The sequence below is a fragment of the Aythya fuligula genome, chromosome 16 (genome assembly GCF_009819795.1).
Source record: "Aythya fuligula isolate bAytFul2 chromosome 16, bAytFul2.pri, whole genome shotgun sequence".
Lineage (NCBI taxonomy): Eukaryota > Metazoa > Chordata > Aves > Anseriformes > Anatidae > Aythya > Aythya fuligula.
The window spans coordinates 893940-921702 of record NC_045574.1 but is presented as its reverse complement, the minus strand read 5'-3'; the positions used below and the strand labels follow the sequence as shown (position 1 = coordinate 921702).

Sequence of the window (27763 nt, the reverse complement as noted above, 5' to 3'; positions counted from 1 at the left end):
GCAAAGTTGAGAGCCTCTGGGTAAGGATCAAGGGACGAACGAATAAAGGGGATGTCGTTGTGGGAGTCTATTACAGACCGCCTGGCCAGGACGATAGCGCCGATAAATTATTCTTTGCAGAACTAAGAGAGGCCTCGAGATTAACTTCCCTTGTCCTTATGGGGGACTTCAACTTGCCGGACGTTAACTGGGAGTGCCACATGGCTGACACGAGCAAGTCCAGGAGGTTCATGAAGCACCTAGATGATAACTTCTTGGTGCAGGTGCTAACGGAGCCAACTAGGAAAGGTGCCTTCCTAGACCTGTTGCTAGAAAACAGAGAGGGTCTGGTGGGAGATGTGGTGATTGGTGGCCGCCTTGGTCATAGCGACCATGAAGTGGTTGAGTTCAAAATTTATGGTGACAGAAGGAAAAGTGCCACCAAAACCTCATCCCTAGATATGGGGAAAGCAGACTTCAGGCTGCTCAGGGAACTAGTCAGCAAGGTCCCCTGGGAAACTGCTCTTGAAGGCCTCGATGTCCACCAGTGCTGGTCATTCTTTAAGCGATGCCTCCTAGAAGCACAAGATCAGGCAATTCCTAAATATCGCAAGTCAGGCAGGCGGGGCAGGAGGCCGGCGTGGCTGACCAGGAACATTCTAATGGAGATTAGGCGGAAACAGAGAGTGTTTCGCTACTGGAAGGAGGGCCAGGCGTCATGGAAAGAATACAGGGATGCTGTTCGTGTTTGTAGGGAGAAAGTTTGTGTGGCCAAAGCACACCTAGAGTTGAAGCTGGCTGTGTCTGTGAGAGAAAATAAAAAGTTTTTTTTTAGATATGTGAATGGAAAAAGGAGAACTAAAGAATACATAGGGCCGCTCCTTGATAGGGAAGGTCTCCTCACAGACAATGACATAGGCAAAGCAGAGACGCTTAACGCCTTCTTTGCCTCTGTCTTCAATGCCGATGATGGGCTTCGGGACCCAGGGTGCCCTGAGCTGGAGGGCCGGGACGGTGGGGATGACAAACTCCCAACCGACCCTGAACGTGTGCGGGATTTGCTACTCCACCTGGATCCCTACAAGTCCATGGGTCCGGATGGGATTCATCCCCGGGTGCTGAAAGAGCTGGCGGACATCATCGCGGAACCTCTCTCAATTATTTTTCAACGATCCTGGGAATTTGGAGAGGTCCCAGTAGACTGGAAGCTGGCAAATGTTGTGCTGATTTTCAAGAAGGGTCAGAAAGAAGACCCTAGCAATTACAGGCCTGTCAGTCTCACGTCAGTGCCTGGTAAAATCATGGAGAAGATGGTTCTCGAACTTACTGAGGCGCACCTGGGGGACAAAGCAGTCATTGGTCCCAGCCAGCATGGGTTTGTGAAGGGTAGGTCCTGCCTAACTAACCTGATTTCCTTTTATGATAAGATCACCCGTATGGTGGACCAAGGGAAACCAGCTGATGTGATTTTTTTGGACTTCAGCAAGGCTTTTGACACGGTTTCCCATAGGATCCTACTGGACAAAATGTCCACCATACAGCTAAATAAAAACATCATACGATGGGTGAGCAATTGGCTAACGGGCAGGGCCCAAAGGGTTATGGTAAATGGGGCTGCGTCAGGCTGGCGGGCGGTCACCAGTGGGGTCCCTCAAGGCTCCATTTTAGGGCCGGTACTTTTCAATATTTTTATAAACGATCTGGATGTAGGAATAGAAGGTATTTTGAGCAAGTTTGCTGATGACACCAAACTTGGAGGAGTTGTGGACTCGAATGAGGGTGTAAAGGCCTTGCAGAGGGATTTGGATAGGTTGGAGAGCTGGGCGATCACCAACCGCATGAAGTTCAATAAGAGCAAGTGCCGGGTCCTGCAGCACCTGGGACAGGGAAACCCTGGCTGCACGTACAGACTGGGCGATGAGACGCTGGAGAGCAGCCTAGAAGAGAGGGATCTGGGGGTCGTGGTAGACAGCAAGTTGAATATGAGCCAGCAGTGTGCCCTGGCAGCCAGGAGGGCCAACCGTGTCCTGGGGTGCATCAAGCACGGCATCGCTAGTAGGTCAAGGGAGGTGATTGTCCCGCTCTACTCTGCGCTGATGCGGCCTCACCTCGAGTACTGTGTGCAGTTCTGGGCACCACAGTATAAAAAGGACATGAAACTGTTGGAAAGTGTCCAGAGGAGGGCTACGAAGATGGTGAAAGGCCTGGAGGGGAAGACGTACGAAGAACGGCTGAGGTCACTGGGCCTGTTCAGCCTGGAGAAGAGGAGGCTGAGGGGAGACCTCATCACAGTCTACAACTTCCTCGTAAGGGGGTGTCGAGAGGCAGGAGACCTTTTCTCCATTAACACCAGCGACAGGACCCACGGGAACGGGGTTAAGCTGAGGCAGGGGAAATTTAGGCTTGACGTCAGGAGGGGGTTCTTCACAGAGAGGGTGGTTGCACACTGGAACAGGCTCCCCAGGGAAGTGGTCACTGCACCGAGCCTGTCTGAATTTAAGAAGAGATTGGACTGTGCACTTAGTCACATGGTCTGAACTTTTGGGTAGACCTGTGCGATGTCAAGAGTTGGACTTGATGATCCTTAAGGGTCCCTTCCAACTCAGGATATTCTATGATTCTATGATAAGTTACTCTGATAATTTGTACAAACTGATTCTGTGCAAATATTAATCTAAATCATGGGGATTTGTTATGACCATTGTGTGAAAATGCTGTGGTACACTTTATTAAAGATTATTCTCTTCTCTCCAACATAATGCATTTGGAGCAAATAGGCCAAAAAGATACTTCTCTTAAAAATAAAGATGCTCTTAGAAAGTATCCTGTAAAGAGAGGTGCTGAACATCTCTAGCTCCCATTAGGTGCAGTAGGATTACATATGTATAGTGCTTTCCAAAATTGTCTTCTAGACAAAAGCAGCATACATAACCCTGGGCAATCAGGGTCTGTAGCTTGTTAAGCTACAGAGCACACTTTAGTACAATGAGAAAGAACTTTTTTTTAATTTTTTTTTCTGCTATTGCTACTACGGAGATCTTTGGTTAGAATAGGAGCTCCACAACTAATACAGGAACATAAAACAAGCACTCAGATAACATGCATAATACATAATAACTTACCGGGGCGCACATGGTGGCATTTGGTCCATCACTTTCAGATTCTTGGCAGAGATTTCAACCCTTGGTCCCTAAAGAAAACAGAATTTATGGTACTGACAATGATAAAGCATCTCGTCCTTAGGGGAAAATATTATAATGGGACTATGTTTTCTGTTTGAGAATCCATTAACTACCTCTAGAAGATTTGGAATCCACTGGGTACATACATTAGTCATCTGTGTTTACTTAAAAGAAAAAATTAATCCCAAAGCACTTTACAAGCACTGCTGTCTACCACTAGGGAGTTTCTACAGTTTAACACTGATTGAGACTTCCGCTTTTTGTATTTACAGAAATTGTCTTAAACATACTTGATAGTCTCTACTTTCTAACCATCAAGGCACACACTTTAAATAATGTGCATTAAGGCATATATTTTAATTGTTGTAACGGCTCTACATGCAAAAGTTAGTTCATTGTGTCAGAGATGTAAAGCTGTACAGACATTAATAGAAGGTTGGCTATATGAGTTTGTACTGCACAAAATACAGTGCTATAGTGCCATAGGGAAATAAATTGGTGTTTGTGCTATGATATTACAGGAATTAAACTGGTGGCTTGCCACAGACACACATGTCCAAATACTTACTTGCTTTCGCATGATGTCTGTAGCTTGCATGATACACTTGGGCAGAAGTCCATGACTTCGAGCCAGTATGGCTGCTTGCTCCAGGGACACACTCAATGTACTTCTGAACATGGGAACAGGAGAGAGGAAATCAAAGATTGTATTTTAAAATGTACATATAGGTATGTACAGGACACTTACCTGTTAAGTATGTATTTCATTAGCTATCTTTTTTATATTTACAACTTAACTTTTTGAGTTACTAAACTACAATGTAAGCTTAGTCCTGCATTTGCAGTCTCTTTACACTTAGATTCTGCAATTGTGCAGAATCATTACCACAAGGTAACGTTCCATTGCTCTTCTATGTGACGTCATGTAAGGATATTCACAAGCAGATCTTTTCTTTACTCACTTGAAGAACAGTGGTGTGTTTGTACACACCAAGATTGTACAGCTATTTCTGAGCAACTTCACACATTTTCAGTGTGTGATTGAAGGTAATATTGACTGAAAGTTAAATGAAATGAGTTCACTTAATGAATTGCATCAGTTGATGCACTGAAACAAAGATTACGTGTCAAAACTAACTATTAACAGAAGTATTAAAATTCACAACCTACCCTAAAATAAAGATGGCAGTATATTTAGATCCTTATTATATTCACTTAGCATCTACCTTTGTATTGATTTGAACAGAATCATACATATTGCTCAAATCTCTAGAAAAGACAAAAATTTTCATCACAGCATTAACATGTAGGCTTTTTAAATCTCACCTCTGCATTCCAGTGCCACACATAGTAATCTGACAGGCTCCAAGTCGGTAGCAGAGCTCAGAGGATATAGGTAGCAGGCCAGCTCCTGATATGTTACTGCTTGAATATCCTGACTGGGTGGGTTTTGTATTAATGAAAGACTTCATCAGCCTGCAAAGCTCATCCATTGCATTAATGGGACGAATAAGCTAAACAAAGCAACAACAATATCAACACATAAGTGGTACGTTTACTCCTTTAGTTATAAAGATACATACTATTCTTTATCCTGTGTCTCAGCACAGGACCTTAAATCTACACAAGAGTAACTGCCGCACAATGACACCTAGAATGTACATGATCTTTAGAAGTAGAAAAATACAAACGATGACTTAGATTTGGGGCATTTTTTTGCAATTACCACAAATTATGTAGCTTGTTTACAATGCATATTACAATTACGAAGTTTCTGATTTGTCTTCACTGCAGTAGTACTTACTGCTTTACAGGCAGTAAGTCATGTCACCTCTCTCAGTTAGCTTGCCTTTGGATGAGGTGCTGGGAAACACTATTGTCCTGTTGTTTTCTTCTATAATTGTGAACAAAACCTAACTTGTAAACCAAATGTTTGTACATTTTTCTACGTCTGTGGGAGAGAATAATTAATTCATTCTGTCTAACACCTAACCTTATTTAGCAGGGGCAATCAGTGTGATATGGAGTCTTACTAATGCCTAAGCTAAGGATTGTGTTTACTCTAGTTACGCACATTTTCTTCAAACAAAAAAACTGTAGCTATGCTCCAGAGAAATTCACATCGCTTCTTTAGAGCAGGGAACTTTTTAAAAATGATGTTTTGGTTTGTACAGGTCTACTACATGGGTATCCCATGACTGGGGTTTTAAAGACTAGCTCATGAAGAAATAAAACAAATAACAATACCTGATCAATCTTCACTGCCGTAGTATTGGAATCGGTGGGCAAGTTTGATCTCTCTAGATAAAATGTCCTGCAAAAAGGCGAGCAAGGACTACGTTAGTGATTCTAATTTCAAGTATGTATATGTGTACTGTCTAGTACAAAACGTCTGAGAAGACTATGATAGAAGTCTTGTACTTCAAGCTCTGCCTTCTTATTGAAGCATTTTGATTGCAGAAATTTAAACGATCTGTACTGAAATACTCCAAAAATCCTTTCTTATATAATGCTAGTCCTGCACACAATTCTGAAGTCAAATTAGATGGGAATTTCATCCTGTACAGTGCACTACCTCAGATTAAGCTTAACTGTGGGAAGATAATTAACGGGTTTCTCACAAAATGAGGATCTCCTCATTTGTACAAGAATCCTATTTGGACAGGAAATCATCAAGATTGGGATCTCTTTTTCATGAGTTTTAATGTCTTTAGCAAGGAGCACTCTTTTCAATGTCTTTTAAAGGAAAAGAGAAGTGTAAAATACCTGAGTTTACGGTAGTATTGCTGCACTTTTTCAAGAGAGAGACCATTAATTTGCTGGGGAAGTTCTTCCAGAGGTGAACCAGCTGGTTGTAATTGCCCCTCCATACTCTCCAGAGCTGAAAAAGAAAACATTTTGGTAAGATATTATTATGTTAAATGCAAATGTAGAATGTTATTAGTTTTCTTTTTATTTATTTATTTATCTCTACATCATCTCACTGCTCTGCACATGACTGTTAGATCATGTCGACGTTAATTCTGTTACTGCATAAATTTAATGAATGTCCTAGTATAAGAATGTAGTGGTATAAAGGTGAGCTTCACAGAAAGCAGTTCTGTCTAACAATAATTATAGCCCATTCAAAGACCCTTGATGGATATTTTGGTGTGAATGTTTGCTATCTAGTCAATATTCCTTCATTTCCATCTCACATAATTATGCCATGGCGTATGCTTTTGAAAGGGCTTGTTTGTACCCAGGGAACATCTCTTGATACTGTACTAGATCAGACTGTCCATATAGCCCTATATGTCTTTGTGACACGAAGCTTTGCAGGAAGGCATTAAAAAGCCCCAAGCAGGCGTATCTTGTTCTCATGACTGTGTCTTATTCTAATCTCCATACCGTACTAGATCAGACTGTCCATATAGCCCTGTATGTCTTTGTGACACGAAGCTTTGCAGGAAGGCATTAAAAAGCCCCAAGCAGGCATATCTTGTTCTCATGACTGTGTCTTATTCTAATCTCCATCAATCCTCAGATCTTCCCAGAACACAACTATCTGCTTCTTAAATATGTCTGTATTTTTCAGCTGTATTATGTTAAGAGTTTCATGGTCGTTCTTTATTTTGGATCTTTTAATCTCATCTGTTAGCTTATTTTTCTCAAGAAAGCTTTTTATAGATACCTTTTGTAAATAGCACCGTGTGTAGTTTCAAGCTTCCCCCGTTTTGAAACCGAGAAGGCAGTTTGGAGAAGTAGTAGCTGTCAAGATAAAAGATAACCTTCAAGGACTGACGACTTCCTTCGATGTGGTAGAAGACATGAGTATCTGCAGAAATAAAGATAAAAACACTTACTGTATTACCACAGCAGGCCAAATCTGAAACTATTGCTGCCCGAGTTTGTTAGATAATCTGATGACATTTCACATCTCTGCCATTAGATGAATATGGGAGAACCTTTACTGAGAGAAAACAGGTTCTGAAAGATTATCCTTAAAAGATGCAGCTAGCATGATGCTTGATGCCAATACAATAAATGTGGTTAACAATTCCCATCTTATTTTATGGCATCTCATAGTCAGTAAACATGGGGAGAGATCTGGCAAGGTGGGACAGAGTACACAAGAGCTGTAGAGGGACAGTCCTTCTACCTTTTGTAGAATGGTGACTTACAAATATCTGTCAGGAACTGTTCATCATCTGTCTTATCTCCCTACATGTGAAATCACGTCAGGTACACTGGCACAGACCTAAATGCCAGAACATGCCACAGGCATCCCATGGTATCAAAATCCTTGCTTTTATGTTGTGTGCTTGCAGAGGAAGCTGAAGGAATGCAACAGTGCTTCAGAGAGGTTGCTGAGTACTCTCCGGGTTTGATGTGGTCTGTTAGATTTATAATTATGGAAAATGTAGCCTATAAAATAAACAAGATAAAAGACCTCCAAAGAAACTGAGAATACTCACTTGCTACAAGACTTTCATCCATTTGCTTGAAATAGAAGGCAACTTTGTCCAGTTCAGTCAGAGTGACCTGGATGTCTTCCAGCATGGTACGCTCCTCCTTCTGTGGGGCAAAGAACCAGATACAAATAAGTCACCATCTGCCAGAAGGAAATCAATAGCAGGACAGTATTGTTGTTACTGGTGTGATTTGCTTCAGGAGACCTAGAGCAGAACACAAAGCTTTCCACTAACTCCACCCCCCCAAGGTAACTACTGATGGCTCATTAACTTTGTGATACAAGCTTAGCTACCCTTTGCTTGGATGTCACTTGATATGATTCACAGAGAGTAGAGAGGTTGAAGCACTGAATAATTTTGAAGATGTCTCTTTTTCCAATCTTTACCCCATATCTACAAATGTGAAGAGCCTATCAGTTACTGTGAAATAAATGTTCTTACATTCCGTGCAATGTGAAAGAAGAGTTGTTCCACACGTTCAATACATGATGTTTTAAAAGTCAAAAAAAAAAAAAAAAAAAGACCTTCTCCTCCTTCAACATGGTGCCTTTAGCTTAGGCTCAGATCACTGCACCACAGAATTGTGTGAGAGATACACTTCAGTCCATCTATTCTATAACAACAGTCACCATGTGAACAAAAGTCTAGAGTTTCTTGTTTGGAACTCTGAATACTCAGAACTTTTACCTACTTGTTGAAATGTGTGATTTCACCAGAAGAGGGCAGGCCACACATGCTTCAACAGCAGCTGAGGAACTAAATGCAGCAACATCACTCCAAATATAAAAGCAGTTTGCTTCTGACAGTGCTCTAGTGTGACAGCCACAGTTGCTGCAATGAGAGCCTCAACATGCTGCTTGAACAAAGGGCTCTGGCTGGGTTGTGAGTGGCAGAGCAGCACACATATAAATGTGAACAGACCCAAGGGTGTCACAACTCTTCAACTTACCACAGTGGGGGAGAGCAGAGACTGGTAATTCAGTAAAACACCAGTGGCTGCTATCTGTTCCAGCCATTTTCTGCTGGCATCTCTGCTGCTCTCTTCATATTCCCCGTTGTTGTTGTATCGATAGTTGAGAGCAGCCAGTAACTGCTCTGAGAAGGTGCAAATAGCAGCCACAAGAGATTGGCAGAAGATGGAATCACGCCTCAGCTGTAGCTCAGTATCTGCAAGAGAAGAGGAGAGATGCACAAAGTCATGAGAATACTCACTGCTATTGTAGTATGTGTGTGCATAACATTTGACTTCTGCTATAGCTTTGCACAGACATAACAGATAACCTCTTCTTGCTGCGTGCCCTGGCTGTAGAGATAAAGACAGCATCAATGGGAAAAATTTGCTGAAAATTTTCCAGGCCACTTGACTCTTTATTTTACTCTGCCATCTGCTTGCTCATTCTTCTGACTGGGAAGAGCTGTAACTCCTTAGTGCCATATCTGGACTGATTCCCTTCTTTTTATGTTTACAGAAGCAAGAGAATTCATGAAAGAGGATCTCTGCCATTACTTCTCTCCTGGGCTATTAGAGATTCATCTGCCCCTCATCCATCTGTATTTCATGGGCTTCCCATATGCTTAATGCATTAACTGGGCCTGCCAGTAGGTTACCAACTGGTTTATGTTTCCTGGGAGAATTTCCCGTGTTAACTTTGCTTCCAGTCAGGCTGCCAGGCAGCCACACGCTGGTCTAAGCAACCTCGTCATACTTAAGGGGATTGTAGGCCAAAGAGGAACATGAATAAGTGAAGAGCTACTTTCCAGGCTCCTCCAACAGGCACTGCAGTGTTCCCAAGAGAAAGAAGCTGAAGACATCATTCAGAGGCTTTGAAGATCTGGATTATTTTTATGGAGCACTGACCACAATAGACTGACCAATAAAGTCTAGGCCCTGGGCCCTGTCTTCAACTGAAGGGCAACCACTCCCTTCCAGCAGTACGAACTGAACTTATAAAGTAAGGTAAAAAGAGCTTAGAACTGCCCTCAGGGTTAGCGAATCCCTGCTGCCCTAAAGCTGGCATAGCCAGTTCAGTGCCATCTGCTCCCCCATTCTTTCCAGAGGATACCGGTGAAATCACTGAGGGCATGGGGCATAGGTAAACACTTATGGACTCACTATAGCTGTTGTCATTACAAGCAGCCTTTATGGACACTAGACTGACACTGCAGGCTGGTTTTGACAGACTCACAGACCAGGACTGGCAGGAGCACAGAGGTGATTTAGAGCCGTGCTGATCTAACATTTTCATTCTATGAAAACATGAGAATCAAGCTGTCACAGTGAAATGACGACAGCCTATTGCAGTTATTTATTACCTAATTTTCAAACAAAAATACACCACACAGATATTTCAATTATAAAAAGACAGCACATTCACTCCTGGGAACAGCCTGTCACTTGATCTGTGAGTACAACGTTTTGTGCATGTTAACAGATTAATGGTGTCTACCCACAGTGGTTTTAGGAGCTGCCTGCACATTTAGGTTCTTCGTATCCTCCTGGCTGTAATTTCAGTATACACAGTCCCAAATCCCTAACATGCCTGCTCTGTTTAGAAAGATGTCAGTGTCCATGGTCTCACAGACAGTTGTGCAATAGGTCTCATTTTTGCTGCATGTTCTCACCACAGCAGGAAACAGTAAAAGCCATCTGGGAATGCGGGTTGTACAAAAGAAAAAAGGAAGACAGAAAAACAGTGCTTGTGCAAAATCAATGGCAAGCCAGGTGACACAGCAGCCTACACTGTAACTGAAGCAATGTAAATTGAAGAACAGATGTCAGATGCATGAAAAGGCCGCCAAAGATGCAGAACACAAGAAATGTTTGCATAAAATGTCAGGACTAAAGCTAAATGCAAAGGAAATACTACTTAGATGTATGCACATGCATTCACAAAATGTTCTGGTGGGACCATGTATATACAATGTATTGCAACAAAATGATACCCCTTACCTGTGCATTTTAACAAGGCCAAAAGCAGCTGATTCTTCCCATCTAAAACAGTGAAGAAAAGGAAGGCGCAAGTCAACATGATGCCAAGGTAGATTTGATTATATTTAATTAACAGTGTCTTCATCTCCTGCACGGTTATTTCTATGTACTATAGTAGTCCTTTCACAGATGTTTTAATGACAGAAAGACAAACAAAGTGTAAATCAAAGAATTTTACAAGCTAAATGCTCCATTAACTACCAGGAAATATTGGAAACAAATTGTGTGGATGAATCCTGGAGGAGGTGACTGCTGCCCAGTGCTTTGCACTGAGTGTAAACATCGGATTCAGCTATCCTCTTCCAGTTCAACCAGGTTTAGGACTATTTTCCCTGTTCTTCTTTAGAGCCCAGTACAGTGTTGTTACAAATTAATATAAAATGATAAATGGAACTGCTAGACTCGATTAGATCAGGGCTATCTGATACCAAACTTTTCCCCATTTACTGACCTTCCACATGTTTTTGTATGATTTCAACAAGGTTCTTGATGCGCAATGGAAGGTTCCATGGATCTTCTTGAATGCTGGCTTGAATATTATTCCGGCACCTCACTGTGGTTTCTTCCTTCTGCTTAAATTCTTAAAAAAAAAAAAAAATGCAGTTTGTTGGGCATTGAGGAAATGCTATATAGCTGAGAGTGGCTTTTGATTTTGAGTATCAGTAGCAATAACTGTCAATGAAAGAGGTTCTTAAGTAGATTTAATGCAGATGGGGAAAAATAAAGACTACTCCTATAATCTAATCATCAGCAGTCTCCCAGCATTGTTTACAGGACTGTGAACTAAAAGGTGTGTACCTGAGTGATGTGCAAGCTGAAGCGAGCTCTGTACTACTCACATATCACGGAATTACCTTCTGTTTTCTGTAACTCATATTTGATATACTGGCTTGCATAGTGTATCTAAAGTTTGGGGCTGTGCAGAATCAGATCAGCTTTTTGGCTGCAGCATTCACATCCCATAATACTAATGAGAAGTTATGAAATATTCTGCTTCCTTTCACCTGATGTCAGCTAATTATTTAATTACAGAACAGGGGATCTATTTTTCATGACTTTGCTATGTAGCTAAGCCAAAGAGCCCATTGTTGGCAATAAAATGTGTAAGCAGACAGAAACACAGTGCCAAATAACTGCTCATGAACAGAACTGGGACAGCATTCAAATCTACATTTGTCACTGAAAGGCATCTATGGTAGCTGTTGAAGAGACACTTTGGTCCAGGTATTCCAGATGTAAGCAGGGCTTGTCTGTTCCTTAGTGTGATGAATGCGCAATCATCAGTTAACTTGAGTTAACCTAAAGACTCTCCCAGTGCAATTAATCTAGTTGTAATAAATGAAGCTCCATTTAAGCAAAATAAAATGAAGGAAGTGAACACAGGGTGTCTGTTATTTCCTCATTTTATTCCAACAGTGCATGGAAAGACTAACAGATAATCAATGTAAGTGTAAATGTGTTTGTAAAGATAAGTTCATGTAAAACAACTTCATAGAAACTAAAAAGAAAAGAAGAAAGAAACTCTACTTTAGTTTGCCACTGTAACTTAAAAACAGAGTTTGTGAAAGGTTGGGAAGCCCATGACTACAGCACCTGAAGTATATTAGAATAGTAGGAAGCAGTTCACATTTCAAGTGGGAAAGGAAATGCAGCAAATGTTCAGAAACTAAAGCCTTGTGTATTTCAGTGAGAGAAGAAACCACATCGTGGGCCTCAAAAACATAAAGACAAAAGTCTCATCATACGCCCTGAGGAGAAGAAAACAGGGTATCATTTGTTTGCTCTCTATGGGAATCAGTTTTCAAAATAAGTGTCATGCGATGATGAATTTACTCCATTACCCATCTGTGAAGAAAAGCAGAATTAAGCAAACTCAGGCAGAAACTTTTGGTGCCTCAGATGTACAGGGGACAGCCCCTCATCAGCTTCTCAGTGTTAGTTTACCTTATATCTGACATATCTCTACCTTGTACCTTTTGAGATACATCTCTGTGTTCATATCAAAGGATGAATCTGGAGACTTGTGAAAGAGCTGTAAGGATTCAGTAGCATATAACAGAAAAGTGTTTTGTTTGTTTTAGTTGGAATTCATGTAAAAATGACCCTTTAAAGATGCAAAATTTCTGTGGCCAGACATGGCACTTGCCATTAGAGTCACAGAATATCTCAAGTTGGAAGGGACCCACAAGGATCACCAAGCCCTTCTCATAACATAAAACTGGATAGATTCACAGTTAATAACTCTGTGTGGCCATATGGCATGTGTACATTCATGCTAATCCCTTAAGTCTTAGAAAAGTGCATTACTAAACATATTCAACCTTTTTCTTTACCTTGCAAACTGTGGTCCATTGGAAAGTGCTTGGTTTCTTCAAAGGCCTTAGTTATTGCTGATCCTTTTAGAAGTGCATTGATTGCATCAACCTACAGTAGGAATATTTTCAGTCAGCGTTAGAATGGCTTGTGGAAGAAAATCTGAACAGAACTCTTCTGGAAAAATGCTGAAGTCATTACACTATTTGTATTTTGGAGTAATTTCTCCTTCATTAACAAATAGCATTAAGGCTCTATAACCCTGAACCTCAAGAGCCCCACACTGAATGTTAACATTCGGCACAAACAATGATCTACATGCTGATGAGATAAAAACAATACAAAAAGTTCCTCTGGTGCTATACATCTATAAAGACATCTGTTGGCTAAGCTTTGAGGGCTCTCCTGAGATCTGTAAACATGATTCATCAAGATTATGCAAAGTATTAGAATTTTGCTCATCTTTTCCCTTCTCCATCAAAGATTTCTTCTCTTTAATCTAATGCTTCATACAAGTCAGTTCAACCTTGCTTACATAACTCAAGGCAACATGAATGCTGACTAATTTCTTCATCAATCTGTCATACAATGTGTTTTCTTACACTGTACTTCGAAATCTTCATAGTGTTTTTTTTTTCCCTCATAATATGATTACATTAAACAATCAGATACTTCCAATTTCTTGTGTTGGCATTGATAAAAAGAAAACAATGCTGTGTAATACTTTATGTACCTGGTTAAAAAGGTGTTCCAGGCAGCCGTGAAGTTTATCTTGTTTGTCTAAAGGAATCCTCATATCACTGGGAAGCTCATCTCCTAAGAAAAGAAAGATGAAAAACTTTTAACTGTCTTACTAACATAATCTGTGATGAGACCACAGGTGATACAAGCGCAACTTCATACTAGAGTGAGTAAAAAATGATTGCTGCTTTCTCTCTTATTCTTAAATCAAAATACTCAGGATTTTTCACACAACAAAAACGTTTAATAGCTCTTCCATCTTCCAAATTTACTTTGGTTCTTTAGAAAAAGAACAAATCTCTATCTTTTCATAGTCTTATGATTTGTTCTGATGAAACCACATTTGCAATTTAAACATGCAAGTGCTTATAGTCAGCAAAAACTTGTCACCTCTGCTAAGGAGTCTGGAATGTTACCTGTGCATATACTCACCTGATCCCATCTCATCACTGCCCAGGTAAGAGCTATTACTCCGTACACTGGTGTATGACAACACTGAATCACGGTTACTGTTACATTCACTGGAAAAAAAAGCAAAGGTGATTGAAAAAAAACTGTCCTTACACCCAGTCTATGATACATGTATACCATCATCATGTTTTTATTAACACTGCAATAATCCCCATGACAAATTCTCTTATGTGCACACAAAAGAAAGCCTAATTACTTGCAGAACAACCATTAAGCAAGGCCTCACAGGCTGGCATCGTAAAAGGATATCTTTCTCCATTTGTGGTGACCACTCAATGCTTAATATTGTCTGGATCCTATAAATAATGAAAATACATTTCCTGCCATGACCTCATTTGGGCTGCATCATTAAACTTTTTCTAGGAGCACAGAGTAGGGGAGAAATAATTAAACTATGAGTTCAATGAACTCAGCAGTCATTACCAGTTCTTAGGATACCACAGCATCCAGATCCAGCATAAACTGAAGCTGCAGTAGCACAGATATTGAAGTTGAGACAGACATTTAAGGGATCTATACCGTTGGAAAATCAGGCATAGCAGATCCTAAAACTGCTTTGGGAAGCCAAACAGTCACTTCAACTGTCTTCACGCCAATGCTGGCTGATGCATACGTAGAAAATTGTAGCATGAATCTCTCTAATGTTCAGTTTACACTAACAACAACGTATAAAAGTTATTAAAAAGGCAATGTATGTCAGTCTGTGCCACCTCCACTTAAATTACACACTTTTAAAATACATTTTATTCCCCCTTGAATAACAATTACTTGCAATATATGCTTAATTGCCTGTCTAATAAAGATAAGACAGAATAATCTTTCTCATCTTACATTTATGTGTATAATTCTGAAGCAAGTGACAGATCCACATACGGTGTTTTTGATACCACTTTGTTACTCAGAATAGATTAGCTGCAATTATAGAAACCATTTAAACTACACAGTGTTCACAAATGGGATTCCTATTAACAATGAAAGAAATACTTCACGTTTCAATAAAGCAGCTTCAGACCACATGTGTGAATTTAAATCTAGCACAATGAATAGATAGCACAGATCTCAACATTTTAACTGCTGGTTGTGGTCCTTTACTGACTGGATATTTGCTGTCCTTAGAGATGTTCAATATCCAACTGCACAAGGCCCTGTGCAACCAATCTTTGTCCTTTTCTGAGAGAGAGACTGGACCATGTGGGCTCCAGATGTCCCTTCCAGTGTAAACTATCCTGATTCTGTCATTTCTTCATCCTGATGACTGTAATATATTAACATTTGCAGCAGGACAAAAAAACACCGGGTGAAGAGTCATGCCTGTAGCAGCATGAAAGTTTCAAAGGTGCATCGTTCATTCAGGCTATTCTAATCCTCCTAACTCACTATAAAGTCTTTTTACTCCTTTGTGTAGGGAAAGCCCTTTGGCCTTACTATAAATGTCAAAATGGCCTATTAGAGATATAAAATTGCAATGGTCAGACATGATTGCAACTTGTTCCATTTCTTGAGAAGTTAAGTTTTCAAATGTTTCCTCCCAGGAAAGACAGACTTGGAGTGTGTGAGATTTTCTTCAGTAGCAAATATTCCAGGAGAAGCAGTAGTCAATAATGTCTCAAAAACAAGATTTAGAGACACCTGAATAAACATTTGCCTTTGTGGTTTCAAAGGGACATTAAAAATAAAAATAAAAAATGAATGCCCATTTCTGTTTCTCAGTGGCTTAATCTTCTGGGAAAATTTTTTGCAGAATTGAATGGGAAAAAAAAACCTTACAATAGCAGCTATTATAAGACCGAACAGTCTGCAAACCCTGCTGAACTTCTGTAGTTCACAGTTACATGGTATAAAAGGGAAAGTCATATTAGACCTATTTATTTTATTTTATTTTATTTTATTTTATTTTATTTTATTTTATTTTATTTTATTTTATTTTATTTTATATTCTAAAAGTGTTGGTATTTTGGCAGTTTGGCATGGTATTTGGCATTTTGCCACAAGAAAAGTTTTTTTGTTGCATTATGTCCTCTTGGTAGTAAATGTAGTGAAATAACTATAGCAAGTGTGAATACTTTGCTAAGTAAATAAATTTTACTACAGGATTACTGACTGACTGGAAACTAACATTATTTCATATATTCAAACTCTGGAAGACTAGTTCTAATCTTTAAGTAGGTTAGGGTGTTATTTTCAAGGGACTAAGGTAGCTGAATGTCTGATTATCTGGTGAACATATGGTGGTCACTCAGGAGAAGTGTGGATGGCACCAGGGATGACACTGGATGTCTATCTGGAAAACCTCAACCAAGAGTTCCAGGATCTGTGAAAAGCCAATCAGGATATATTGAAACTTGTTCTGAGGGTCATCAGATCAGCAGAAATCTAGCATCTGCTGAAGATGTCAGGTCTTCTGGGTTTTGGTGTTTTCTCTCTGCTGCTCACTGTGATTTCAAGCCTTATGTGAGCAGCACATTTCAGCACCAGGCAAAACTCAGCTCAGAGAGAGAATATTAGATGTACTTAAAGAAATCAAGTGCAGCAGCCTCTTACTTATGTGCATCTCTGCTTACATAATTAAGAGAATATAAAATTCCTAGGAAGCTCTGAGGACACGATGTCTTGCTAGAGAACCATCGAGAAAGGCACCACACTTGTGCATGTGTACCACACTTTGGAAACTGCAGATTGATACCTGCCTGTTTTATTCATGCAAGATGTACTTTCTGGTGTAAACAGTGGATAATATGCTCTAGGAAAATAATCCTGATCTATCAATTTGTCATTTACTACTACAACATTGAGAGAAAATAAGAGAAACAGAGATGAGGAAAAGAACCGCAAGTACTACAGCATAACTTTAGCAAGAGTTCATGTTACAAGTGTGTTGGTTTGAGTAGAAAAACAGAAAGCCCTCGTGCTTGTTGAATCCAGATGTGTATTAGAACTTCAAGACATTATTTTAGTATGGTAAAAGTGACACATCTTTCTTCAGACTAACCTGTATGAGTCTCTGAAACTCATTGTGTCATGTCCTGAGTCTTCCTGGTCCTCCTCTGAAACTTTGAAACAGACCTTCTTGATGCCACCATGTTCAGCTTTGTCAGGATCACTCTCTTCTGTTCCCAGGGAAGGTGGAGATGTCTCCTCAGTGGATGGTGGCTCACAGGCACCACCTTCTGTAGGTTCTGTTATGGTGGACAGAAGTCTGCAGAAGGAAAACATTTGGTTCTCAGGGACCGGTAAACAGCCTCACAAATGACTAATCCTGGAATTCAGCTACGTGAAATCAGAGGCAACATTGCCAGTATTTGTACCTGGACTACAGCTATGTAAAAGTGTGAGATCTGAGAGGGGTTTGTTGAAATCTGTTAATCTCAGTTCACAAAAACTCCACTTTCTGCAGATAACTCTACCTCCATAAGGTACAATTTAATTATTCTAACAATGGCAAGGGCTCTATTTCATATTCAACAGTCTACACTTTTCCCATCTCAGGCACTGGGTTTCTCCTCTGGGGCACTGCCTCAGCTCACAGACTCTCCCCAACAGCTATTGTTCTTTCTGAAGTAAGTTTGAGCCAAGGCACCACCACATGCTTTCTGGTCAGCTGAAGTTTTCATGCACAATGGGCTTTTTTTTCTTTTGTCAGTGAGAAGGCTGGAAACAGCTGTGGCCTCATCCCACATCAATCACCCCTGCAGCACCTGCTAGCAAAACCCTTCCAGTTATGCCCAAGACACAGACTTGAAAAGGGGAAAGGAAAACATAGGTGCCAAGGAGAAAGCTGATAAAAATCACAACTTTTGTTTAGTCTGCCTTAGGACAAGCAAAACTGCCAGGCTAGGCACTCTGTCCGTTCGGAGTTCCAAAACGACTGTTGGAATTTAAGACACTCTTATCTGAGAATATAGCATATATTAAGCAAAACAGTGGCTTCTATAGGAGCAAGGGGCAATAATATGTATACTATATATATATATATACACACTGGTGGATCTCCGTGGGGTAGGTTTGACACTTCATAACTAGCAGCGAGCTGTAATGCAAGTAGCATGTGAATACGCAAGTATAATAAAGAGTAGAACAGTCAGGGCCAATAGGCATAACGAGGTTTCTGGGGTTAATGCCTCTGTTTTGAGAGTATTGATCTCTGCAGTGCATACTGGATTCTTTACTCACTTATTTATCTGAATGACATATTGCTTCATTTCCTTCAATGCAATGTCAAGTTTGTTAAAAAGGTGCAAGTATGAGTCCTGTATCTCCCGATCTTCCTGTTTGAGTAAAAAACTGAGTCCCCTTTCTTCCTGACTTGTTCCTCCATTCTGCTGGCCAAAGCTGCCATCAAGATCTCCATCTTCTGGGGTCAGGCATCTCCAGGATGGTGCAGCCATAGTGGTGATGCAATGTTGAGTATACGAGACTGGATTTATGGTACCTACTAAACATTAAAGGGTCTAGTTAGTATGGCTCTCATGAATTTCTGCAATCCATCATAGTAATACTAGTTTAGGGTACATGGAATTTTAATAGGAAAAAAATAGAATTTCACATAATTATTTTATATAATTATATTTAATGACAAAAAACTTTTTTTTAATTATTTTTTACTTTTTTATTTTTCCTGGCATGCCAACTAGATATTTTGAATTCAATGGAGTCCAGAAACAAGTTAAATTCTGGGAGTAATGACAGCAAGTGTGCACTCCTATCCTATCCCTATTGTCTGTTTGAATATCCAAAAGCATTTGTTGAAATGTTAATGAATTCAAGCTCTCAGGAGTTGGTCTGTATTATATTCCAGCATTAAAGACATTTCCATACACATGCACACACATACAGAGAAATAGGATGATGTCACTACAGAAGATAAATAAAATACTTTTTCATTTTAAAATGCTGACAGTTGTGGTATGGTCATATTTAAAATACTGTAGAATTTTAATATCCTCAAGCAAGCAGGGCTTCTTTATTGACTCATTTTGAATAGAGTCAATGCCATTTCTTCAGTAGATTGGTTAGTTTGCACTTCCCTGTGTCTCTTCCAAACGTTCCTGCTCTCTGACCTTGTCAGACAATGAATCAGAAGCACATTATGTGAGACCATGATGAGGAAACGTTGGAACTCTAATGTTCAGAATGAAGGATAAGTGCTATGCAGCAGCTGTTTATCAGAAGTAGATCCCCTTGACAGAGCAGAGACGTCCAGCTCCAATATATGGTATTTATTTAGTAATGACAAAAGGAAATGGTATTACAATCTGATTGACCTGATATTTTCCACCTGAATGCAGCCTCTTTTCACAGTATGGAACTACTTTTTCTAGCACTATTAGCCCTCATTTACTTTTTCAGTCAGTTCTGCTAAGTCCCCAGACACTTAATTATCAGGATATGATCACACTGCTTAGTTAGTAGAATATTTGACCTGAAGCTTTTGTATGCATAAAGGCATTTTACCACACTATTTTACCACACAAGCAGGCTGTCATTTTACTACAATATTTTAAGGAAGAAAAAAGCATACTGGAGAGACTGTTCCTTTGGAACTAATTTTGACTTTGCTGAGCAGTGGAAAGACACAACTTTCTATGCAAATAAAATCAGTGTGATTTGAAAATTAATTATCACCTTGTTCTGGATCAAGACCAATAATAGAGGGTTTCCGTCCAATGCGAATGCTGAATGACCTCCCTGCTGAGGTAGTGTTTTTGGGGTACGATACCTCCATGAGGTTAATATGGCAGTTGGTGGGGCAGAAATCCATGCTGTTGAGGGAATGTGGTTCCATGATGGCTTGTTTGAAGGCTGGGCTCACCTTTGTCTTCAATCCATCTGCAAACTGGGAGAGATAAAGCAAGCATCTGCTTACTCACTTGCAAAAAATTAGGTTGCAACACAGACAATCTCTTTCTCTTCCTGCCTCCTATTCAGATTATATGATTTGCGCTGCAACTGAAATACCACATTCCCCATAAAATGCCTATTAAACAGCAAATGAAAACAATTAGCAGCACTTTCTAGGGCCCTTTTTTCAAAAAGCTCAGGTAACTACTGCACAAAAGACCACACTTTGTTCACACTTTGACCCACTGTACTTATGTTCATATACATAAATACAAATCATTCTGTTCATGCCACATTTATACACTGATGTGGTGGAGATAAACCTGCAATAATATTTTCCAACTCAGAGCTCTGACAAGCTGAAAAGAGTGGTTTACAGATTAAGTCCTTTTTCTTAGGAACTTGCAATTTGATTAACGTACATAGCTGTTTTCATGCCACGAGGACACCTATCTGTAAACAGTTTGGATTCACTAGTAAAGAATACCATAATCCAGTTATCAGAGTTAAGTATTGTTTTGAGACTTCACCAATAACTAGTAGGGTTGTACCTCTTGGTAGCTCGCAAGTCTTCTGCTAATGCTTTCCAGCTTAGTGTCACAGATCTGCCGGAATTCATACTGGGGCATGGTGGCCACTGCACTGCTTAGGGATATAAGCCTTTTGCAATTCCTTACAAAGTGATTGTCTTCTGCAGCAAAGGCCTCTAAAATCTAAAGAAAAAGACAGGATGTCAATTATACGAGACTTGACAGTGAGGGGAAATTCCACTAAATAAATGGTAGATTCTGTATGATGACATGGCTCAGTAAAGCTGCCTTCAGAACAAGTTGCCTTTATCACCACCCAAGAACCATTTTCATGTCTAACCCTCAGATACATAAAACACCTCTGAAAATTTCAGAACAACTAATTGCTCAAAATATCCACTGGCACTATCAGAGTAACCTGGCTCAGGCATACTTCCATTTTCATGGAGCATAACTATAATGTTACTGGGATGTGGCAGAAACATTTACCATTATCTTATTATTGTATATAAATGGATCAAGATACTAGACATTGCTGATTTCCAACAGCAGCACTTCTACCTCCTTCCTTTAGCAATCCATCCGGTCCATCAGATAGGAAAAAGCTGCTTGATTTTTTTTTTTCCTGAAGCAAAGCAAATTCTTGCCTGAAAGGATTAAACTTCAGTATCAACAAAGAGTACATTACCAGACAGAAAATAGCAAGAGTTCCAAAGCCTTTAGTTTCACAGAGAGGCTCCACTATTTCTACCTCAACAGCTGAAACCCAGGAAACATTTGCTGACTTGCCCATACCAAACAAGAGCTAGTAGGAGCTGGTGCACTCTAATGAGGAAAGCTCCAGGCAGGTTTGAGGAGACCATGTGCTGCCTCATCCGAAGTGTCAACCCAAGTACCAGAGCAATGCCTGTATTATTAGCTTCCCTGTTCTGTTTAGGAGCAGAGATGACTATGTACATGGTCAGGTACCTTTGCGGTGAGACTGAAGCAACCTTTTGGTTCCACAATCTTCTCTAGAACAAAGGATTTGATTCCTGCACTGCTGACATACTCATATACCACCCCATGCTCCAGGTGGGTGTTATCCACAGTCAAGCTAATGAGAGGTGTTTCTTCACCAGTGATCAGTGGAGAGATGATGGTCTGCTGTATCTGGGCTGGAAACAAAATTAAGTCAAAAGAGGTGTTTGGCAGCACAATGAATACAGGCATGCATGGGGAAGAGAAGTCTGGTGAGGGCTATCTAATGCAAAGGCTCAAAGACACAACCGTTGGCTCAAGGAGTCTCTGAACCACGGACTGCTAGAGGCTGGGAGAGTGTTCTGAGGGAGGCATTTACTGTTGGCCACTATTGGAGACTGTAGTAGAGGTTTAGACAATAACATCCGTGTTCGGATGTTCTTCTATGTGTGCATGCGCACATCCATGCACAGGACACTCCCCTTTTAGTTCTGTTCAGCATTCGGACACACAGTCCCCAGCTGAAGCTTTCAAAGGGAAGAAAAATATGTTAATCTTGGAGTCTTGTTGTCTGTAACAACCCTCTGGAAGAACGCCACTTTTCCATCCAAGTGTTGGGAAGTGCTCCAGATGCATTTTCTGTGCAACTGTAAGACTGAGATGGCAGGGCAGGGCGGGGTTGAGGAGATAGCATTTTTAAACACAGGCAGTTCTGTTGTCACCAGAGAACAGGCTTAAATTCTAGTCAGACTGAGATTTGCCAGATGACTGCTGACATGTTTTAACCAGGGCACTGCTTTTCCACTGTGGAGCTGCACTGGTGGCCATCAGCCTTGCAGGCTCACCGGGACATACCTGGTATTTCCACAGGTGTGCAGCTGTTCTTAGGGAAGTTGCCAATGGCATAGAGTCCAGGCTCAGTCCTTCAGAGTGAATCTGGCTTCAGTGTTCTCCCCCAATAGCTACACTTCCAAATAAGCTCACAGCATGAAGGTAGAATAGTATTTTGTACGAATTACACTTTTCCAAGTTGGAAGACATACTCTCCCACCTTTTACTGATGCAGCGGTTAATATGTTCTGAAAACTTCCTCCAGATCAGAATTATTTAAACAGAGTTAAATGCAGTTACTTCCAGACCTTCCCCCTTTATCTCCCAATGTCCATAAATTCCTGGTTTGTCAGGGCTAGCAAATGATTCTAAAACTGCTGCACGTGAGCAAATGGTTCTAAAACTGCTCTGCCTTTCCATCCCGGAAACTGTCTCTCTTGTAAAGACCAGAAGGGACGGGAGCCGTTTCCTTTTGAATGGGGTGCAACAAAATAAAAAACATCAACAGTGCTTGTTGGGATCAAGCCTGAACCTTGCTAGGATCCTTGTTTTGCCAGTGTATAAACACTTCTGCTTCAGGCAAATCAAATCACTACAGCAAATGAAGATTAGGGCATTAGTATATGTTACATAGGTTATCTACATCTGCCTCTCACAAGCTAAATTGTGTAAGCCCTGAGATGTGCTCACAGCTTTGCCTGCTTTGTTTATAGGTTCTGGTAAGAATAAGCATTACGCTTGTTTGGGATAGCCTATAGCAGAAACCACACAGCTACCATGTCAAATTGAGGAACCTGCTTTACCATCACATTAACCTGGTTTTGTACCCTACCTAGCTCTGTGAAGGCCAGTTAACGATATACAGATCTAGGTAAGAGTCTCCTGCAGGCTGTATTGAGTAGCTTAACATGTAGTGGCATATCAATTACTACATGTGGCACAAGAGAGGGCCTTGCTCCATGAAATTGTTTTTCCAGTGGAGTATATGCTGACCCAGCTCTGTGACACTCTGTAATTATACTGGTCCATGGCTTGATATCAAAGTTATCAGCTAAGTAACTCCAGTTTGTTCCTACCTAAGCATGCAAGACCCTAGTCATTTACAGTGGGACCAGGGCTGTAACAGCAAATAAAAAGCAGATACAGCAATAGATTTTTTTCTCTATCAAAATAATAGATTGATACTTATAAGGGTTCTCTAGGGCACAAGCAGGAAACAGACATCTAAGAATCCACTTAGTAATTCTAAAATCCTGTTTTCTGTTCAGGACAGAGTACATGCCTTTAGAGAGTAGCAGGGGTACAATTTCTGTGTGTATCTCATTTTTTTTCTGCTCCCAAGTAAACTGCAGGATAGGGATACTTCTTTTGGCAGACCTCATTTTATTGCAAAGCTTTACCAGCACAAGAAATATTCTAAAATAATTGTTACACTTTATATTTCTACTGCAGTTTTTCTTCCTGAAGCTCCCAAATCTTCCCTAGGTTTCCTTCTCCCATACGAATCTTTACCTGATTCCTGCTGGCTATTTTGAAGGGGATCCACTTCTTCACCTCTTTCCAGTGAAGAGTCTTCTTTGCTGGACCCAGGATGGCTGCCATTCAGATACGCACTGGATGCTGCTTGCTGAACTCTGTCCTCCTCAGCATCTTCATGTGTTCTGTACACCCACTGGTACAATCCCTTTCAAGAGATACAGGCCTCAGCTCTGACCTCAAAAAAATGCTCGATCTGTATATGCTTGGACTAGAAAGGTGAATCTAGCTTACAGTTTTATATCTTCTACGTTGGCTGAAATATCAACATTGTCCCAGTGTCCCTCTGAATTTCAGACAGTATAAAGTCTGCATCATTATTTGGATGCATTTCTAGTCTTAGCAAATAGTTAATAGTATTTAGTAGAGTATGAACTGACACACATACTATTTGCAGATGTTTTTGCAACTGGGGTTTACTGTAATCAGCTCCCTCGGTTACACTAGGACATTGGCATGGGAGCAAGTTGAAAGAGACTTGTGGAAGTTGCTTTTATGAATATTTAGAGAGAATAAAAACACAGAAGGGGAGGAATTAATGTACTTCCTTTGAGGTTTTGTATTCATACCAGTACTTCCTGTTGTCTCATTCTGTATGCTGTGAAGTGCTCCAGAACTTCCATATAATTTCCATGGGATGCATTATTTCCATTGACTTTCAAAATACACTGCCCTGGATGAAGGCCTACAGCTGCAGCCTCAGACCCTGAAAAAGTGACAGCAGGAAGTTAGACAGTAAAGCCATCTGTCTATGGAACAGAAAGCTGAAAAGGTTAGGTACTTATTGCAGGAAAGCTTTGTTGTATGAGAAAAACATTGTGTGTCTATCCTTCACATTTTCTGTAGTGCTGGGAAACACAGACTCCCCCAGCCTAAATGCATTCATGCTAGAAACTGAAAACCCTGTGGGAAATCATTTGGGCCCTTCTAGCTTTATGCTTACAGTAGGTGAGTTCTTAAATGTGAACCGTTATATATGTTTCAGTGTGTTGCACTTGAGAGATACAGAATATTTACGTGTTATGGAGTTGGTCAGGGTCTAAGAAAAAGACTGCGATGTATTTAAAGCTACATTAAGTCTAGAATGCAGTAACAATTTCAGTGGATTTATTTCAAGTTCATGTGAACAACACTCAGATAACAAATCCAGCTTCTAGAAATCTACAGTTAAGGTGACTAACTTTTTTCAGGGCACCATAGGTTAAAATTCCTAGTTTTATCCCAAATGTGATTTGTCTTTTGTTAGCAAAATCCTAAGAAAGGAGAATCTAGCTAGCTAGTTCAGTTATGGAAGTAGTAAATATCTGTCAAACTGTGTTTTCTCCTTTTAAAAGGACAATGGAAGACAGTTTGACCCTGTTGTATATTGATAATTTATAGCAGTATAAACCAATGTAAAGGGAGATTTAGTCTTCAAGCCTTATAACTTAATCGACATCAGAAAATTTGTTTTTGTCTGTCAAAGAGCTGATCCCATAGGACATTCACAACTACAATGATCCAAACCAGTAGAGAAACCAGTGGATGACCAGACAAAAATATTGAGAAAGCAACAGGCAGTATCACACCTGGAGTTTTTCTTAGCCACCTCAGTTCTAAATGTTTGCTCCCTGTGACTGTAAAGACATTTCTTCGTGGTCTTACAAGAAAGTAGGTTAGGGTCACTAGGCAAATGCATTGTGGAATCAAGTTCCTTGTTTTGTGTTTATGGGATTAGTGACCCAATAAATTGTCAGGACTTGTTTAGAATTTGTTTGACAGAGAAGCCCGTATTTTGCTTAGTGTATCTACACATACCCTTATATAGATATGCATATGCACTCCAGCTTAATTGTACCAGTCTTCCTACTTACCTCTTCCTACTGCATGAACATATGGTGGTGCTGCTCCCCGTATCTGAAAGCAAAGAGCTTCAGGACAATCTGGGATTTTAATAATCCTGCAGGTAAATCAAGAGGAGGCGAAAGAAACATTAAATCAGTCTGCTAGATCTCTAGGCACTTCTGTCAACATTTTCTGGCATTCACAACCATGTTTTGAAAAAAAAATGTATAAAGAAAAGCACCCAAATAGTTTAGAAATAAATAAGAAATAAAGGGACATTAAGATATCATCCATTCCCTCTCCATTCTTCAAGGCAGATGAGAGATTTTCTTTGTAAAATTTTATTTATTTTTATTTAACTGACTTAACATTAGCCGAGGATCTTTTCTACTAAAACTACTAGAGAAACATCTTGGACTAGCATTCAGCATCAAGTGATAATTTCTATGGGAAATTTTGGGATTACATAATCTAATAATGCACAAGACATCAGCAGGGTCGAGCCTCATTATAAGATATCATAATGGATTGAAAAAGATGTATGGACTGATATAGTTACAGACATCCAAAAATAAACCAAGCTTTAACAGGGTGGAAATTGCTCTCACTTGGACATATACTAGAGTCCGAGAAGCTCCACACTTGAGTCAAAATGACAATCCTTATGGCTCAGTTCTGTTTGCGCACAAGCAGGCCAAAAGTTAACCTGCACTTACTCTTTTGATTTGGTGGCTACCAGAAGCCGAAGTGGCCTTCGTGAGCAGAAGGACTGGTTTAAGATGGTTTCTACTTCCAAAAATGGGCGTAGGAAGACTAAGTCCTCATTGATGGAATAGATTTTCCTTCCTGTTTGCAGGCCAGCCATCTGCAAATGAAACCAACACCACAGAACACTTTCATGATTTCACAGAAATAATTTGCATCATCTCTGGAAGTTCAGGCTCCAAGGTGTGATTTGAGAGGTTCAACTACTCTCTCCTATAGCAGTTCCTAGGATTACAAATACTGTATACATGCAGCATAGGTTCATCAAATCCTTTGTCAATCACCCTAAAAAGTTGGCTGAATTTACAAAAAAAAAAAAAAGGAAAGAAAAAAGGAAAAAAAAAGAGAGATTTCACTTGCATAAATATTCCATGCCATGGATATATCTTCCTTTGTACTTTTCTGCCACAATTTTTTTTGTTTGCTTTTAACAGGGGACTTGAGTCTAGGCTGTGTTACTCAGTGACGTACAGAAGTGACATCCTACAACCTACAGGTCAGAGACAATGAACCAAGAGCATAGTTTTTGACCTCTAGCTATGCAAAAACTATCTATTACTAGTCACATAAGTAAATGTAACCTCATTTTAAGTGGTGGTAAAACCCTGCCTATGCTTTAAGTGAAACGCTGGCTGTTCATCAACCTAAATAGCCACAACATTTTCATTTTAATTCCTAACTTTTCCATCTAACTTTAGACAGAGACAAATCCCCTGTTCTGCACACTGGGCAATAACTTTAAACTTCTCAATGATCTGTATCAGTTAAAATGTGACATAGCAGCATGTAGACTGGGTACTAGGTTACTGAGGAAATAACAAACTCACTTTAATGGAGTAAAAATTAATAAATTAAATAAATATGAATCCGTGGACCCAATTATTAATCCTTTCTCTATTAGTATTATTTCCCATTACATTAAGGTCCAGTAGCTGGGCTTTCTTCTAAATGTGACAAGCCCTTTTCCTGTTCTGCCTGGAATCCATTGGCAAACTTCTTGACTGGGAAAAAGGAAGTTTAAACAGTGCTACATAAATCTCCCAGATATGAAACTTTATCCAGTAGCAAAAATGAATCTGGAAGCGTACAACTGGAAAAACCTCTTGACTATGCCTATTCATGGCTTGGCTTTTCTAATATATATTTTGCAGTCTTAACATCAGAAATAAGCTTACCTACAAAAACCTATACTTTTTTTTTTCTCAAAATCAAAGCTATTAAAAGGAGAAACTACCCAGTTCTCTCCTGGGTTTAATTCTCAAGCTTTCTACAGTTCATAGCATCCTCTTGTGTACCTGCATATAACATTTTTCCCCTGTCTTCTTTTGTACATAATAATCTATAAAATGG

General features: G+C 40.0%; 1 protein-coding gene and 1 long non-coding RNA gene across 6 annotated transcripts in view; one reads left to right on the top strand and one right to left on the bottom strand.

Annotated features, from left to right (window-relative positions):
* Nucleotides 1-11062, top strand: part of LOC116495557 — a 191313-nt gene extending 180251 nt beyond the window's left edge. For all 3 annotated transcript variants that reach the window (XR_004253957.1, XR_004253956.1, XR_004253955.1), the window contains one exon: nucleotides 9085-11062. This is a non-coding gene — a long non-coding RNA (uncharacterized LOC116495557). The remainder of the gene's footprint in view (nucleotides 1-9084) is intronic.
* PREX1 (phosphatidylinositol-3,4,5-trisphosphate dependent Rac exchange factor 1) overlaps nucleotides 1-27763 on the bottom strand; it is a 178727-nt gene that overhangs the window by 8620 nt on the left and 142344 nt on the right. For 2 of the 3 annotated variants that reach the window (XM_032198116.1, XM_032198118.1), the window contains exons 18-39: nucleotides 26365-26513; nucleotides 25678-25763; nucleotides 24394-24530; nucleotides 23801-23972; nucleotides 21467-21654; nucleotides 20519-20680; nucleotides 19752-19962; nucleotides 18300-18561; nucleotides 17119-17325; nucleotides 14091-14179; nucleotides 13651-13733; nucleotides 12938-13028; nucleotides 11056-11184; nucleotides 10566-10607; nucleotides 8565-8782; nucleotides 7619-7718; nucleotides 6835-6978; nucleotides 5928-6042; nucleotides 5409-5475; nucleotides 4488-4675; nucleotides 3730-3832; nucleotides 3102-3169 (exon numbers count right to left, since the gene is read on the bottom strand). In XM_032198116.1, coding sequence (XP_032054007.1) covers nucleotides 3102-3169; nucleotides 3730-3832; nucleotides 4488-4675; nucleotides 5409-5475; nucleotides 5928-6042; nucleotides 6835-6978; nucleotides 7619-7718; nucleotides 8565-8782; nucleotides 10566-10607; nucleotides 11056-11184; nucleotides 12938-13028; nucleotides 13651-13733; nucleotides 14091-14179; nucleotides 17119-17325; nucleotides 18300-18561; nucleotides 19752-19962; nucleotides 20519-20680; nucleotides 21467-21654; nucleotides 23801-23972; nucleotides 24394-24530; nucleotides 25678-25763; nucleotides 26365-26513 — 3011 coding nt within the window. The remainder of the gene's footprint in view (nucleotides 1-3101; nucleotides 3170-3729; nucleotides 3833-4487; nucleotides 4676-5408; nucleotides 5476-5927; nucleotides 6043-6834; nucleotides 6979-7618; nucleotides 7719-8564; nucleotides 8783-10565; nucleotides 10608-11055; nucleotides 11185-12937; nucleotides 13029-13650; nucleotides 13734-14090; nucleotides 14180-17118; nucleotides 17326-18299; nucleotides 18562-19751; nucleotides 19963-20518; nucleotides 20681-21466; nucleotides 21655-23800; nucleotides 23973-24393; nucleotides 24531-25677; nucleotides 25764-26364; nucleotides 26514-27763) is intronic. The other variant, XM_032198117.1, reaches the window with a different exon arrangement.